General features: G+C 45.0%; 1 protein-coding gene across 1 annotated transcript in view; it reads right to left on the bottom strand.

Annotated features, from left to right (window-relative positions):
• dnah2 (dynein, axonemal, heavy chain 2) overlaps nt 1-17,270 on the bottom strand; it is a 244,930-nt gene that overhangs the window by 188,964 nt on the left and 38,696 nt on the right. The window contains 3 exon segments of the mRNA XM_052459726.1: nt 485-614; nt 6,407-6,612; nt 7,215-7,302. Of these exon segments, the coding sequence (XP_052315686.1) occupies nt 485-614; nt 6,407-6,612; nt 7,215-7,302 (424 nt within the window).

Here is a 17,270-nt window from a genome sequence, read left to right as displayed (position 1 = left end):
GTGCATTTACTCGACAGTGTTTATCTCTGTTATGAAATGGCTCCCAGATAGTACATAAAGCAGTTTGAGCGTGAGAAAGTCCTTTACCACTCATGCACACACACACCCTAAGCTTTAAAAAGCACCAGAGGATGAATAATCTACAGAGGCCTTGCTATTGTTGAAAAATGCTATTCCCCAAGTATTAGAGTGATAGAATGGCCCGATGCTGCATGGTCCATTTAGGAGAAAGAAATAGACGTCTGTGCTGGCCAGCCGTATCGTAACAAAAAGATGGAGTCATATAAAGTGACAACGGTTTTACAGTGTGGTTAATGAAAGGAGTGTTGTGTGTGTGGAAGTAAATTGGCATATGAATGCAGGTGTGTGGTGTGTGTGTGTGTGTGTGTGTGTGTGTGTGTGTGTGTGTGTGTGTGTGTGTGTGTGTGTGTGTGTGTGTGTGTGTGTGTGTGTGTGTGTGTGTGTGTGTGTGTGTGTCGTGTACCTCGCGGGCAGACAGGTGCTGGAAGACGTCTAGCAGCTGAACGCCCTCCTCCACGGTGTTGACCGTCTCAAACGCCGTGCTGATCAGGTTCTGCATCATCACCTCCAGGTCCTTCACTCCCGCACGGAACCTACCAAAATGCACACACACGAGCACACACACATTAAAACATGTACAGACACAAATGATTGATGATTGGGTGAAATGGTGACCCACACAACACATGGATCAAACCGTTTCTCACACATGTAAGCGAAAACTCTCTCTCACACACCCCAACACACACACCCACACCACAGGGTGTAGGCTAGTATTGATTGGACCAATAGTGATGTGCTGAGTGGCTATGAAACAGCTTCCCCTGACACAAGCCCAGCTGTCTTGGCAACAACATTATGACCCCACGACCTCCAGCGACCCCCATCCATCATCCACATCAAACACACACCAGCCCCCTGGCCAGCCCCTGTTCCCAACACCCCCGCTACCCTAGCGCAGGGGTATGGAGGGGTGGATAGTCCCCTGAGGATCCACACACGCACTCCCTCACCTCCTCCTCACCTCCCCCTTCTCTAATCATGTTATTCAGATGAGGAGTCCAATAGGCTGCTGTCACCGGAACTCTGAATGACAAGAAGGGGCGTTGGCTGTACAACCCTGTATAGGCCCGGCCCATAGTGGCCTCTTCGCTCATAGATAGGCTTGTGTCCCAAATGGCACCCTATCCCCTATATAGTGCACCACATTTGAGCTTTGTGTCAAAAAAGTAGTGCACCCTATGTAGGGCATAGGGCGTCATTTGAGACGTATCGTAGTCACCGCAGCCCGGGTCATTCATCTAAAAGACAGTCAGACACATACTAACGATGTATTAATGCTGTGTCAGAGAGGTGTTGGTGGGTACTGTCTCGGGTCTGGACAGCATTGATCCAACTCCTACACCATCAAGTTTGGAATTAGTGTGTGGAAAACAGACACAGCTATTAGTGTATAGGCCAGAGTTTCCTTTAGGAAAATGGATAATTGACTATTACTAACTTATTTATTCACATTATAATTCGCACAAGGCAGTAGGTTGTGTGCGAATGTTCATTCCATAATGCAATTATCGGGAAAACACTGTTGTCATGCTAGCGGTTTCATGTGACCGAGATGAAAATATCCGGTAGAAATTTAGAAAGAGGGGAGATCTAAAGATGCAACAACTAGCATGGGTTGTTAGGGGAGATCTAAAGTTGCAACAACTAGCATGGGTTGTTAGGGGAGATCTAAAGATGCAACAACTAGCATGGGTTGTTAGGGGAGATCTAAAGATGCAACAACTAGCATGGGTTGTTAGGGGAGATCTAAAGTTGCAACAACTAGCATGGGTTGTTAGGGGAGATCTAAAGATGCAACAACTAGCATGGGTTGTTAGGGGAGATCTAAAGATGCAACAACTAGCATGGGTTGTTAGGGGAGATCTAAAGATGCAACAACTAGCATGGGTTGTTAGGGGAGATCTAAAGATGCAACAACTAGCATGGGTTGTTAGGGGAGATCTAAAGATGCAACAACTAGCATGGGTTGTTAGGAGAGATCTAAAGATGCAACAACTAGCATGGGTTGTTAGGGGAGATCTAAAGTTGCAACAACTAGCATGGGTTGTTAGGGGAGATCTAAAGATGCAACAACTAGCATGGGTTGTTAGGGGAGATCTAAAGATGCAACAACTAGCATGGATTGTTAGGGGAGATCTAAAGTTGCAACAACTAGCATGGGTTGTTAGGGGAGATCTAAAGATGCAACAACTAGCATGGGTTGTTAGGGGAGATCTAAAGATGCAACAACTAGCATGGGTTGTTAGGGGAGATCTAAAGATGCAACAACTAGCATGGGTTGTTAGGGGAGATCTAAAGATGCAACAACTAGCATGGGTTGTAGGGGAGATCTAAAGATGCAACAACTAGCATGGGTTGCTAATATGACTAGGATTATGCCTTTGGCTGCTGGACAATGAAATAAACCAATAGAACATGACCGAAATAGGCTACTGGTTTAATTGGCATGTGGAAGTTTTTATCAAATAAATTGTCTCCACGAATATGGTGGGATTTTGGCTAGGCTACTTTGAAGCAAGGTAAAACATGCCTCATAATATGTGCTAAAATGTTCAGGTTTCAAACAATTAAGTTACATGTTCTCAAAATGCATATTGCATTTGCAGTAAACAGGGATCCTTGTAGATCGAAACAGTATATAAACAGACATGCAGTATGTCTACATATCTTCTAGTGACAGACGCTGCTATAACACTTAACAGTGCAACCATTTTGGTCCCATATGCTCCTAAATAACCCAGATAATAATTGTTGTAATTATTACTTTGCTTTTCCGCAGCCTCTGAGTGCCATAGATAATTCACAGAGTGCAGATTCGTGACCGTTGCACCATTACTGCAGAGAAAATGTCTTGTTTCTAGCCCAAACGTTCAAATGTTAGGACCCACATTACATTTTACATTTATAAACCATCTCACGAGCCGCTATCCTTGTTCAGTCATGTTACAGCATTTGCTTACAACCTGGTAACCACAGATGATAGTTATCATAATCCTTGTGGTAACTTTACCAGTAGTATCCAAACACTTGGTGGCACAGAAAGAAAAAACAGGCTATATTTTAATCGTTAAAAAATATATACTTCTGGTGCTCCTAACCCCTGTATTTTGTAATTGCTGGCAATTCTGATCATTAATACCTCAAATATTTCATTCAACTGAGGAGCACATGTGCTTCTTGTAAAAAATGTCAGCATAGAGCATTGATAGGGTCCTATTCATTGTAGACATTTTTTAATTTGCATTGAGGATAGTCCGTTCTCTTCAGTTTGGTGCCAAATGAACACGACCCAGTATTCAGACAGACAAGTCAGCAGTATGATGTCAATCCACTCCAGGCAGACATGCCTGTTGTAGTCATCATGCCAGGACGGACGGACAGACAGATGTCCAGACAGACAGACAAAGGTACTTCTTGTAGCCGTCATGCCAGGTGTTCTGACAGACAGACGGACGGACAGACGGTACCTGTTGTAGTCGTCGTGCCAGGTGTTCTGACAGACAGACGGACGGACAGACGGTACCTGTTATAGTCATCTTCCCAGGAGGTGTTCTGACAGACAGACAGACGGACAGACGGTACCTGTTGTAGTTGTCGTGCCAGGTGTTCTGACAGACGGACGGACAGACAGTACCTGTTGTAGTCTTCGTGCCAGGAGGGACGGACAGACAGATGTCCAGACAGACGGTACCTGTTGTAGTCGTCTTGCCAGGTGTTCTGACAGACGGACGGACAGACGGTACCTGTTGTAGTCGTCTTGCCAGGTGTTCTGACAGACAGACAGACGGACAGACGGTACCTGTTGTAGTCGTCGTGCCAGGAGGGACGGACAGACAGATGTCCAGACAGACAGACGGTACATGTTATAGTCGTCTTGCCAGGTGTTCTGACAGACCGACGGACAGACGGTACCTGTTATAGTCATCTTCCCAGGAGGTGTTCTGACAGACAGACAGACGGACAGACGGTACCTGTTGTAGTTGTCGTGCCAGGAGGGACGGACAGACAGATGTCCAGACAGACAGACGGTACCTGTTATAGTCGTCGTGCCAGGTGTTCTGACAGACGGACGGACAGACAGTACCTGTTGTAGTCGTCATGCCAGGAGGTGTTCTGACAGACAGACGGACAGACGGTACCTGTTGTAGCCGTCGTGCCAGGTGTTCTGACAGACGGACGGACGGACAGACGGTACCTGTTGTAGTCGTCGTGCCAGGGGGTGTTCTGACAGACAGACGGACAGACTGTACCTGTTCTAGTCGTCATGCCAGGTGTTCTGACAGACAGACGGAAAAATGGTACCTGTTGTAGTCGTCGTGCCAGGGGGTGTTCTGACAGACGGACGGACAGACGGTACCTGGTGTAGTCGTCGTGCCAGGTGTTCTGACAGACGGACGGACAGACTCTACCTATTGTAGTCGTCGTGCCAGGAGGTGTTCTGACAGACAGACGGACAGACGGTACCTGTTGTAGTCGTCGTGCCAGGTGTTCTGACAGACGGACAGACGGTACCTGTTGTAGTCGTCGTGCCAGGAGGTGTTTTGATAGACGGTACCTGTTGTAGTCGTCGTGCTAGGAGGTGTTCTGACAGACAGACAGACAGACAGACAGACAGACAGACAGACGGTACCTGTTGTAGTCGTCGTGCCAGGTGTTCTGACAGACAGACAGACAGACGGACAGACGGTACCTGTTGTAGTCGTCGTGCCAGGAGGTGTTCTGACAGACGGTACATGTTGTAGTCGTCGTGCCAGGAGGTGTTCTGACAGACGGTACCTGTTGTAGTCGTCGTGCCAGGAGGTGTTCTGACAGACGGTACATGTTGTAGTCGTCGTGCCAGGAGGTGTTCTGACAGATGGATGGATAGACAGACGGTACCTGTTGTAGTCATCGTGCCAGGAGGTGTTCTGACAGACGGTACCTGTTGTAGTCGCCGTGCCAGGTGTTCTGACAGACAGACAGACGGACAGACGGTACCTGTTGTAGTTGTCGTGCCAGGTGTTCTGACAGACGGACGGACAGACAGACGGTTCCTGTTGTAGCCGTCGTGCCAGGTGTTCTGACAGACAGACAGACAGACAGACAGACAGACAGACGGTACCTGTTGTAGTCATCGTGCCAGGAGGTGTTCTGACAGACGGACAGACGGTACCTGTTGTAGTCGTCATGCCAGGAGGTGTTCTGACAGACAGACGGACGGACAGACGGTTCCTGTTGTAGCCGTCGTGCCAGGTGTTCTGACAGACAGACAGACAGACAGACAGACAGACAGACAGACAGACGGTACCTGTTGTAGTCATCGTGCCAGGAGGTGTTCTGACAGACGGACAGACGGTACCTGTTGTAGTCGTCGTGCCAGGGGGTGTTCTGACAGACAGACGGACAGACGGTACCTGTTGTAGTCATCGTGCCAGGAGGTGTTCTGACAGACGGACGGACAGACAGACGGTACCTGTTGTAGTCGTCGTGCCAGGAGGTGTTCTGACAGACGGACAGACAGACAGACAGACGGACAGACAGTACATGGTGTAGTCGTCGTGCCAGGTGTTCTGACAGACGGACAGACAGACAGACAGACAGACGGTACCTGTTGTAGTCGTCGCGCCAGGTGTTCTGACAGACAGACAGACAGACAGACAGACAGACAGACAGACAGACAGACGGACAGACGGTACCTGTTGTAGTCGTCGTGCCAGGAGGTGTTCTGATAGACGGACGGACAGACAGACGGTACCTGTTGTAGTCGTCGTGCCAGGAGGTGTTCTGATAGACGGACGGACGGACAGACGGTACCTGTTGTAGTCGTCGTGCCAGGAGGTGTTCTGACAGACGGATGGATAGACAAACGGTACTTGTTGTAGTCGTCGTGCCAGGTGTTCTGACAGACAGACAGACGGACAGACGGTACCTGTTGTAGTTATCGTGCCAGGAGGTGTTCTGACAGACAGACAGACGGACAGACGGTACCTGTTGTAGTTATCGTGCCAGGAGGTGTTCTGACAGACGGTACATGGTGAAGTCGTCGTGCCAGGAGGTGTTGTGACAGATGGTACATGGTGTAGTCGCCGTGCCAGAAGGTGTTCTGACAGACGGACGGACAGACAGACAGTACCTGTTGTAGTCGTCGTGCCAGGTGTTCTGACAGACGGACAGACAGACAGACAGACAGACAGACAGACAGACAGACAGACAGACGGTACCTGTTGTAGTCGTCGTGCCAGGAGGTGTTCTGACAGACAGACAGACAGACGGACAGACGGTACCTGTTGTAGTCGTCGTGCCAGGAGGTGTTCTGATAGACGGACGGACAGACAGACGGTACCTGTTGTAGTCGTCGTGCCAGGAGGTGTTCTTTACGTCCAGGATGCCCTTGCGGACATGTTGGAGGATCAGCAGGCTGCGTCCGAACGTGGTCTCCATCTCCAGCAGGCTGCGGGTCACCTCCGCCCCCTGGCGTCCGGCGAAGCAGGGCAGGGGTATCTGCTCGCCCTCCTCCCGCCTGGCAAACTGCTGCTGGCAGTCACACACCTGGGAGGGGAGAGGGTCAGAGGCCGGCGGAGACAGATCACACGCACCCGCGTTGGAACACACAAACATGCACGTACACACATGCGAGCACACGCACATGGATCAGCAGAGTGACAGCACAGTGTGACAGTATCAGCATAGGGAGGGAGGGAGGGAGGGAGGGAGCAGTGCAGTGCAGTAACACAGTCAGTGTGTGAAGGGGACATGGTAGGAGAAGGACAAATAGAGGAGCGTGATGGTGATGGTGAGACAAAATACAGTGCAACACAGAAAAAGGTGTATTCAAGAGTGTGAGACACAAATGGGGAAGTGATTGTGGATGGCAGTGTGTGAATATTTACATTTATTTTAACCTTGCCACGTTGTGTGTGTGTGTTCATTAGTGGTTTCTTTTGTGAGTGTATGTGTTGTTATGACCATGGAGCTCTGACGCATGATTCATGTATGTGTGTGTGTGTGTGTGTGTGTGTGTGTGTGTGTGTGTGTGTGTGTGTGTGTGTGTGTGTGTGTGTGTGTGTGTGTGTGTGTGTGTGTGTGTGTGTGTGTGTGTGTGTGTGTGTGTGTGTGTGTGTGTGTGTGTGTGTGAGAGAGAGAGACCTCACCTCCAGCAGGTCTTTGCACCTCTGTATAAAGGCATCGACCAATGCAAAGATGCTGGTCTGGTCCAGGACCCAGCCTTTAGAAGAGTACCTAGAAAGAGAGAGAAAGAGGGAGAGAGAGAGAGAAAGAGAAGGAGACAGAGAGAGAGCGAGTGGGGGGAGAGGGGGAGTGAAACAAAAGGAAAGAAATAGTGAGAGAAAGCCACAGAAAGTTAAGCGGCCTTTCAATCTTTCAACCAGTCCACAAGCTTCACTCACGGCCTCTCTCTCCATCTCCACAGCTGACAGAGAATGACATAAACAAAAGCAATAGAAACAGTGAACTCCGATCCATAGGGGTAAGGGATAAGGCCAGAAATGATCTGTCATTGGCATAATTTCACTCTTCCAAATTTCTGTATGGCAGTGGGGTTGGAAGTGGGATTGCTTTTCACACTTCATTCTTCTCCTGATGGAAAGGTCATCTCTAGCGCAGCTTTTGAAACACAAACATTTAGGGTTTCTGTTATGGAGGGAAAATGGGACCCGGTTCAGGGAGGCAGAGGCCGAGGGAAGCGACTGGGGGGAGTAGAAGTTGCAGGGGTCGACCGATTAATCGGCATGGCCGATGGCCAGGTTCTCATGACAATCGGTAATCGGCATTTTTGGACGCCGATTATGGCCGATTACATTGCAAACCACGAGGAGACTGCGTGGCAGGCTGACTACCTGTTACGCGAGTGCAGCAAGGAGCCAAGGTCTTATAAATAACAATCAATCTTAACATAATCACTAGTTAACTACACAAGGTTGATGATATTACTAGTTTAACTAGCTTGTCCTGCGTTGCATATATCAATGCGATGCCTGTTAATTTATCATCGAATCACAGCCTACTTCGCCAAAATGGTGATGATTTAACACAAGCACATTCGCGAACAAATCACAATCATTGCACCAATTTACCTAACCATAACCATCAATGCCTTTCTTAAAATCAATACACAACTATATTTTTTAAACCTGCATATTTAGTTAAAAGCAATTCATATTAGCAGGCAATATTAACTAGGTAAATTGTGTCACTTCTCTTGCGTTCAGTGCAAGCAGAGTCAGGGTATATGCAGCAGTTTGGGCCGCCTGGCTCGTTGCGAACTGTGTGAAGACCAATTCTTCCTAACAAAGAACGTAATTAATTTGCCAGAATTTTACAGAATTATGCCATAACATTGAAGGTTGTGCAATGTAACAGCAATATTTAGACTTAGGGATGCCACACGTTCGATTAAATAGGGAACGGTTCCGTATTTCACTGAAAGAATAAACGTTTTGTTTTCGAAATGATAGTTTGTGGATTTGACCATATTAATGACCTACGGCTCTTATTTCTGTGTTTATTATATTATAATTAACTATATGATTTGATATTTGATAGAGCAGTCTGACTCAGCGGTGGTAGGCAGCAGCAGGGCTCGTAAGCATTCATTCAAACAGCACTTTCCTGTGTTTGCCAGCAGCTCTTCGTAATGCTTGAAGCACAGCGCTGTTTATGACTTCAAGCCTATCAACTCCCGAGATTAGGCTGGAAATACTATAGTGCCTATAAGAACATCCAATAGTCAAAGGTATATGAAATACAAATGGTATAAAGAGAAATAGTCCTATAATTCCTATAATAACTACAACCTAAAACTTCTTACCTGGGAATATTGAAGACTCAGCTTTCATATGTTCTCATGTTCAGAGCAAGGAACTTAAACGTTAGCTTTTTTACATGGCACATATTGCACTTTTAATTTCTTCTCCAAAACTGTGTTTTTGCATTATTTAAACCAAATTGAACATGTTTCATTATTTATGGGGAGGCAGGTAGCTTAGTGTTTAGCGTGTTGGACTAGTAAACGAAAGGTTGGGAGATCAAATCCCTGAGCTGACACGGTAAAAATGAGTCGTTCTACTCCTGAACAAGGCAGTTAACCCACTGTTCCTAGGCCGTCATTGAAAATAAGAATTTGTTCTTAACTGACTTGCCTAGATAAATAAATACAACATTTATTTAATTTATGTATTATATTAAGTTCAAATAAAAGTGTTCATTCAGTATTGTTGTAATTGTTATTATTACAACTATATATATAAAAATCGTCTTTTTAATCGGTATCGTCTTTTTTTGGTCCTCCAATAATCGGTATCGGCACACACACACGGTGTGATGAAGAGTACGACACTCACACACACACACGTTCCAGCTATGAAGGATGGGGAGAGCTTAGAGTGAGATATAGACCCAAGGCTGGCTAGTAGGAGGTTTGAGATGTTCAGAACAGAACAGGGAACGACTGGAGCCGAGGTGGGTGGGTGGGGGGGTGGGGTTGTTGAACATCTGTGAGTCTCTCTCGCTCTCTCTGTGTAACTGCAGATGAAAGAAAGTTGTTTGAAGTTTATACGGCTTTATTCCTACAAAGACTCAGATGAAACGCTAGCCGATGTGGTTTGTGTAGCACTGCATTCATCATCTCAATGATACCTTTAGCGCCTGGACGGCCTGGCCTCTCGCTGGTTCCCTCGTTCAGGAGGATATTAACTTCAGCAGCCAAGAAATACTACAGCCACTGGAACCCTCGATGGTCCTCTTTTAGGAACTCAAGGCTGCGATTCACACTGTTCAATTTTACATGCTGGATTCTTCTTATCTATTTAAAGACTGCATGAGAGGGAGCTCTGTTTCTGTATGTGGATTCATTTTGTTTATTTCTTTTATTTAACCTTTATTTAACTAGGCAAGTCAGTTAAGAACAAATTCTTGTTTACAATGACGGCCTTGGAACAGTGGGTTAACTGCCTTGTTCAGGGGCAGAAAGACAGATTTTCACCCTGTCAGCTCGGGGATTCGATCTAGCAACCTTTTGGTTACTGGCCCAACACTCTGAGAGTTGCAAAGACAGACGGTTCATTTGTTGTTGTTTTTTGTTACTGTGTTGTTGAGGTCTGTAGTTGTTTCTAGATGTCACCCTGTTATTTGTTTCAAGCTCTGATTATTGGTGTATGGCACTCTGGGGGTTTTCTGGCTTGTTCTGTGTACATGTTCTTAACTGACGTTCCGCTGACTGAATTGATGTCATTTTTGTCTGATTGATGTCATGTGTCTATTTGTCTGACACGGATGTGTTGATGGTGCTGTCTTGGTCCAGGTCTCTCTTGATTGACCTTGTTAAATAAAATCGGATGCTAAGGTTAATGTTGTTCTGGCGAAAAGGCCAACTTGTAACTAGTGTGTGTGTGTGTGTGTGTGTGTGTGTGTGTGTGTGTGTGTGTGTGTGTGTGTGTGTGTGTGTGTGTGTGTGTGTGTGTGTGTGTGTGTGTGTGTGTGTGTGTGTGTGTGTTATGCTGTAAATCAGGGTAATTTGATCAACTTAACTAACCCTCTGGGATGAATAACGAACAAAAAAAGTTTGGGCGTCTGGATAAGCGTAAATCCCTCCAATTTTCAGCCTAATTAACTGAGCGAGAGCAGAGGACAAAAGTGTGTGTGTGGTAATAACAGACAAAAGCATGACTGTCATGTCAACCCAACAGGCGCCAAAGATCCTACTGTCTGTCTGTCTGTCTGTCTGTCTGTCTGTCTGTCTGTGTCTGTCTGTCTGTCTGTCTGTCTGTCTGTCTGTCTGTCTGTCTGTCTGTCTGTCTGTCAAAAGGATCCAATAAGAGGAGAGAAGATCTACTGTTCTGTAGCGCTGTAGCTTTGTAGCGGACCAACCACTGTGTGTGATGTAAGACAGTTGTAGGGCCCTAACAAAATTTGTAAAGAACGCCACGAGGATTTTAACTTAGTAGGAAATCAACTAAATCTATTGGACTTATTAGAAAATGCATTAATTTGCCAAAGTGAATCGTAAGACATTAACAAAATGCATCAGTGACTCGTATTGTCATTCAACTTCCTGAAATAGCACAGGAATGCCCCTGTCTGTGTGTACTGTGTGTGTGCGGTTCGTACACCTTGTGTAGCCGTTAGCGACAATGCTAATGATGACCTTCGTCTGGTTGAGATGGAAAGACTTTCCCAAAAACCCCAAATAAGTTCTCAATTTAATGTTAACTAGAAAGTAGCCGACACCTACCTGGAAAAATGATATAATTTCATCATTTGCATCAATCAATCCAGTGTCCATTTGTTTTGCAGACTCTGCAATCACATGCGCACTACAGCAACACCGCTTAACCAAACAACTGTCTCTTCCTGGTGCACACTTGTATTAAAGCGTAACTACACTGCAGGGCTTGACATTCAGATAGATTTACCAGTGGCACAACGGGCCGAATGAGAAAATGACTGGCCTGGGCCACGATCACAGGAAAGCAAGTTATGGAGGATTTCAATTGTGGGTGATTTCATGTTTCATTTGCAACACCTCAAAATCGACATTTCTTACAATTTTTCCTAGACCTCAAAAATGCTCTCCTGATGTGGTTTAAACATCACTTACACATCCATTTTTTTTGTTTTTCTATTAAGTGAGATGTTGAGAGCGAAAACCTGAAGGAAAAAATGGGGGAAAAACGGAATCAGGCATTTTTTATGGGGGGGATTTTATACTACCTTAAAAGTTGTTATGCTCACAGGCTGTGTGACAAATAAACACACACACACACTGAGGTGAATGTCAGTCAGTGATCCACATAAATGGCACATTACCCAGATTATCTGTGTGTTTATTCCGTTTGATGCGACACAATGGCTAGGTTCACGACCGAGCTTCTGAACAATAATACCACGGCCCTCTACAGGCTCAAAGAAAAGCTAGCTACTAGCTAGTCACCTTACCCCCAGCTGTGTACCGCGATAAGCCTGGAGGGTGAGACGGAATAGAAGGTAACACACACACACACACAAACAGAACAAAGATGATTCACCTGTGTTTAAAATAGATATTAGCTTAGCCTCAGAGACACAACCTTATCATCTCAACACCACCTGAACCACAACAACAACAACCGGGTGGAGACAGTGTGAAAACTAATATAAACATTGCAGAGAAGTGCTAGGAGCCTAGGACAGGCATCCTCCAGGCAAAAGCACAGGCAGTACTATACAACTACAAGAAGGGCCTGAAAAAAAACTATTTTTTTTTGTGATCGCAGGGCTCCAGATTGCGACCCTTTACTCGTATCTTGCAACCCTTTGGCTTGGCTGTGCAAGCAAAAAAATGTATAGTTCGCATTGGTGCGAGCTGCACATTTTACATTCACACGTGACCATAATATAGTAGCCATATCTAGGAAAACCAACGTTCCAAAGGCTGGGCCTAATATAGAGTATAAGAGGTCATCATCGAGCTGACAAGGTAAAAAATCTGTCATTCTGTCCCTGAACAAGGCCGTTTTAAATTATTCCTGGGCTGTCATTGAAAATAAGAATTTGTTCTTAATACCTGACTTGCCTAGTTAAATGAAGTTTTGTAGTGATTCCTATGTTGTTGATGTAAAGAATATTTGTTGGCCCATGGTGTTTAATGAGAAGCAACCAGGTGCTCCACTTGACACATGTATTAAATTGCTAATCCCAGTTCATGCACCCATTTCAGAAAATGACATTAGAAACGGTTAAATCCCCACACCACCCGATGTCACAGGAAGGCCATTAAGATCATCAAGGACAACAACCACCCGAGCCACTGCCTGTTCACCCCGCTATCATCCAGAAGGCGAGGTCAGTACAGGTGCATCAAAGCTGGGACCGAGAGACTGAAAAACAGCTTCTATCTCAAGGCCATCAGACTGTTAAACAGCCACCACTAACATTGAGTGGCTGCTGCCAACACACTGACTCAACTCCAGCCACTTTAATAATGGGAATTGATGGGAAATGATGTAAAATATATCACTAGCCACTTTAAACAATGCTACCTAATATAATGTTTACATACCCTACATTATTCATCTCATATGTATACGTATATACTGTACTCTCATCACTCTAACTATGCCACTTTGTTTACATACTCATCTCATATGTATATACTGTACTCGATACCATCTACTGTATCTTGCCTATGCTGCTCTGTACCATCACTCATTCATATATCTTTATGTACATATTCTTTATCCCCTTACACCTGTGTATAAGACAGTAGTTTTGGAATTGTTAGTTAGATTACTTGTTGGTTATTACTGCATTGTCGGAACTAGAAGCACAAGCATTTCGCTACACTCGCATTAACATCTGCTAACCATGTGTATGTGACAAATAAAATTGGATTTGATTTGAGATTGAGGAGGAATTGAAAGATTGTATGGTTGAGAGGGATGAGGCAAAATAATTGGTAAATATGTCTAACTGCACAACCGATTGGCAAACGTACTGCAAATTGAGAAATCATGTGACTAAACGGAATAAAAGAAGAAGAAACTACACTGTGAAACAAAGAATGATTGTAAAAAAGCTTTGGAATACCTTAAATGAAATTTGGGGTAAAAAGGCATACAACGCTCCATCATTCATTGAATCAGATGGCTCATTCATCACAAAACCCACTGATATTGCCAACTACTTTAATGATTTTTTTCATTGGCAAGATTAGCAAACTTAAGCACGACATGCCAGCAACAAACGCTGACACTACACATCCAAGAATATCTGACCAGATTATGAAAGACAAGCAATTTTGAATTCCGTGAAGTGAGTGTGGATGAGGTGAAAAAATGATTGTTGTCTATCAACAATGACAAGCCACCGGGGTCTGACAACTTGGATGGAATTTTACTGAGGATAATAGCCCATTCCTCCATGCAGATCTCCTCTATAGCAGTGATGTTTTGGGGCTGTTGCCGGGCAACACAGACTTTCAACTCCCTACAAAGATTTTCTATGAGGTTGAGATCTGGAGACTGGCTAGGCCACTCCAGGACCTTGAAATGCTTCTTACGAAGCCACTCCTTCGTTGCCCGGGCAGTGTGTTTGGGATCATTGTCATGCTGAAAGACCCAGCCACGTTTCATCTTCAATGCCCTTGCTGATGGAAGGAGGTTTTCACTCAAAATCTCACGATACATGGCCCCATTCATTCTTTCCTTTACACTGATCAGTCGTCCTGGTCCCTTTGCAGAAAAACAGCCCCAAAGCATGATGTTTCCACCCTCATGATTCACAGTACGTATGGTGTTCTTTGGATGCAACTCAGCATTCTTTGTCCTCCAAACACGACGAGTTGAGTTTTTACCAAAAAGTTATATTTTGGTTTCATCTGACCATAGGACATTCTCCCAATCTTCTTCTGGATCATCCAAATGCTCTCTAGCAAACTTCAGACGGGCCTGGACATGTACTGGCTTAAGCAGGGGGACACGTCTGGCACTGCAGGATTTGTGTCCCTGGCGGCGTAGTGTGTTACTGATGGTAGGCTTTGTTACTTTGGTCCCAGCTCTCTGCAGGTCAATCACTAGGTCCCCCCGTGTGGTTCTGGGATTTTTGCTCACCATTCTTGTGATCATTTTGACCCCACGTGGTGAGATCTTGCGTGGAGCCCCAGATCGAGGGAGATTATCAGTGGTCTTGTATGTCTTCCATTTCCTAATAATTGCTCCCACAGTTGATTTCTTCAAACCAAGCTGCTTACCTATTGCGGATTCAGTCTTCCCAGCCTGGTGCAGGTCTACAATTTTGTTTCTGGTGTCCTTTGACAGCTCTTTGGTCTTGGCCATAGTGGAGTTTGGAGTGTGACTGTTTGAGGTTGTGGACAGGTGTCTTTTATACTGATAACAAGTTCAAACAGGTGCCATTAATACAGGTAACGAGTGGAGGACAGAGGAGCCTCTTAAAGAAGAAGTTACAGGTCTGTGAGAGCCAGAAATCTTGCTTGTTTGTAGGTGACCAAATACTTATTTTCCACCATAATTTGCAAATATAAATTCATTAAAAATCCTATAATGTGATTTTCTGGATTTTTCTTTCTCATTTTGTCCGTCATAGTTGAAGTGTACCTATGAAGAACATTACAGGCCTCTCTCATCTTTTTAAGTGGGAGAACTTGTACAATTGGTGGCTGACTAAATACTCCCCCCCCCCACTGTACATCAGCTACTACAGAGACTGAAATGACTGCAACACTTAACAAAGAGCTGCAGTTAGTTTCAGAACGGGTGGCAAGGAATAAGTTAGTCCTAAATATTAAAAAAAAAAACTAAAACAATTATATTTGGGACAAATCATTCAGTAAACCCTAAACCTGAACTAAATATTGTAATGAATAATGTGGAAATCCAGCAAGTTGATGTGACTAAACTGCTTGGAGTAACCCTGGAATGTAAACTGTCATGGTCAAAACATATTGATACAGTAACTAAGATGGGGAGAAGTCTGTCCATAATAAAGCACTGCTCTGCCTTCTTAACAGCACTATCAACAGTTTTGTTGCATCTGGACTACTGTTCAGTCGTGTGGTCAGGTGCCACAAAGAGGAACTTAGGAAAATTGCAATTGGCTCAGAACAGGGCAGCACGGCTGGCTCTTGGATGTACACAGAGAGCTAACGTTCACAATACGCATGTCAATCTCTCCTGGATCAAAGTGGAGAAGAGATTGACTTCATCACTACTTGTATTTGTGAGTATTGACATGTTGAATGCACCGAGCTGTCTGTCTGAACTACTGGCACACAGAACTCTATTCCACATCAAGTGACTCATGCAAGCAGCAAAAGCTACACAAACATCGACACAGTGTAACGTGTACACTAATAAACGGGAAGCAAGTACAGGGAGTGAATTGAATAAATAAACGAGCATGGAACAAAACAAGACACGCGAGTAGCGTACAGATATGAAAGATATAAACAGAAACAATAAGGCCTGGGGAAAGAACCAAAGGGAGTGACAGATACAGGGGAGGTGATCAGGAAGGTGATGGAGTCCAGGTGAGTCTCTTGAGGTGCAGGTGCGCGTAACGATGGTGGCAGGTGTGCGTAATAATGAATAAACTGGTGACAACGAGCGCCAGAGAGGGGAAGCGAGAGTAGACGTGACACACAGACACATGCATACAAACACACTTTAACATACGCACGATATACACACGTACACATGGATTTTGTGTTGTAGATATGTGGTCGTAGAGTAGGGGCCTGAGGGCACACATTTAATGTGTTGTAAAATCTGTTTTATTTTTATTTGTTTATAAAAAAGGTGTAACCTTTATTTAACTAGGCAAGTCAGTTAAGAACAAATTCTTATTTACAATGACAACCTACCCCGGCCAAACTCGAACCCGGACGATGCTGGGACAATTGTGCGCCGCCCTATGGGACTCCTAATCACGACCAGTTGTGATACAGCCTAGAATCGAACCAGGGTCTGTAGTGACGCCTCTACCACTGAGATGCAGTGCTTTAGACCGCTGCACCACTCGGGAGCCATGTGAATGTATTGTAATGTTTTGAAAATTGGATAACTGCCTTAATTTTGCTGGACCCAGGAAGAGTAGCTGAAGCCTTGGCAGCAGTTAATGCAGATCCATAATAAATACAAATACCTCACTTTTTTTAGGCGGCTAAAACCATGATTTGGTCAAACAGTAAAGTATGTTATCCTCATGATTCCAATAAGGAAAGTGTCTGCCTGCCCCTGTACCTGTTTGGCTGGGGCCTGCTGCTATGTCAGGCAAGCCGCTCTCTCCTTTCCCGGTGGCAAGCAAACTGCTCCGGGGAGAAAATAAAGTGTTCTGATTGTATAACATTTTTAAATCCAATTGCGGGGGGAAACAGAGCGATACTGTTGTCACAGTTGGAAAGAGGAGGTTCTCAGCTTCTTTCTCAACTCTATTTTACAAACTTGATAGGCTATTTGATATGGCTCTGAGATACGGAGCAAGCGAAATGCGCATTAGCCACTGCGAGTGCATAGGCCTCATTGGGCGGTGGCTAGAACTGCAAAAACATTTTTACTGTTAGATTAATAGATGGCTACAAGCAGTGGGTATTATATTTATAGGAGGCGATCTAGCTAATGTGTTTTGAGTTTCCACATATTTAAGGGGTGAATTAGTCACAAATAAATTAGCCAATGATATTAGAGCACGTACAGATG

Source organism: Oncorhynchus keta, chromosome 13 (assembly GCF_023373465.1).
Source record: "Oncorhynchus keta strain PuntledgeMale-10-30-2019 chromosome 13, Oket_V2, whole genome shotgun sequence".
NCBI lineage: Eukaryota > Metazoa > Chordata > Actinopteri > Salmoniformes > Salmonidae > Oncorhynchus > Oncorhynchus keta.
The sequence above is the reverse complement of the archived record's forward strand: the minus strand, read 5'-3'. Positions and strand labels throughout refer to the sequence as shown.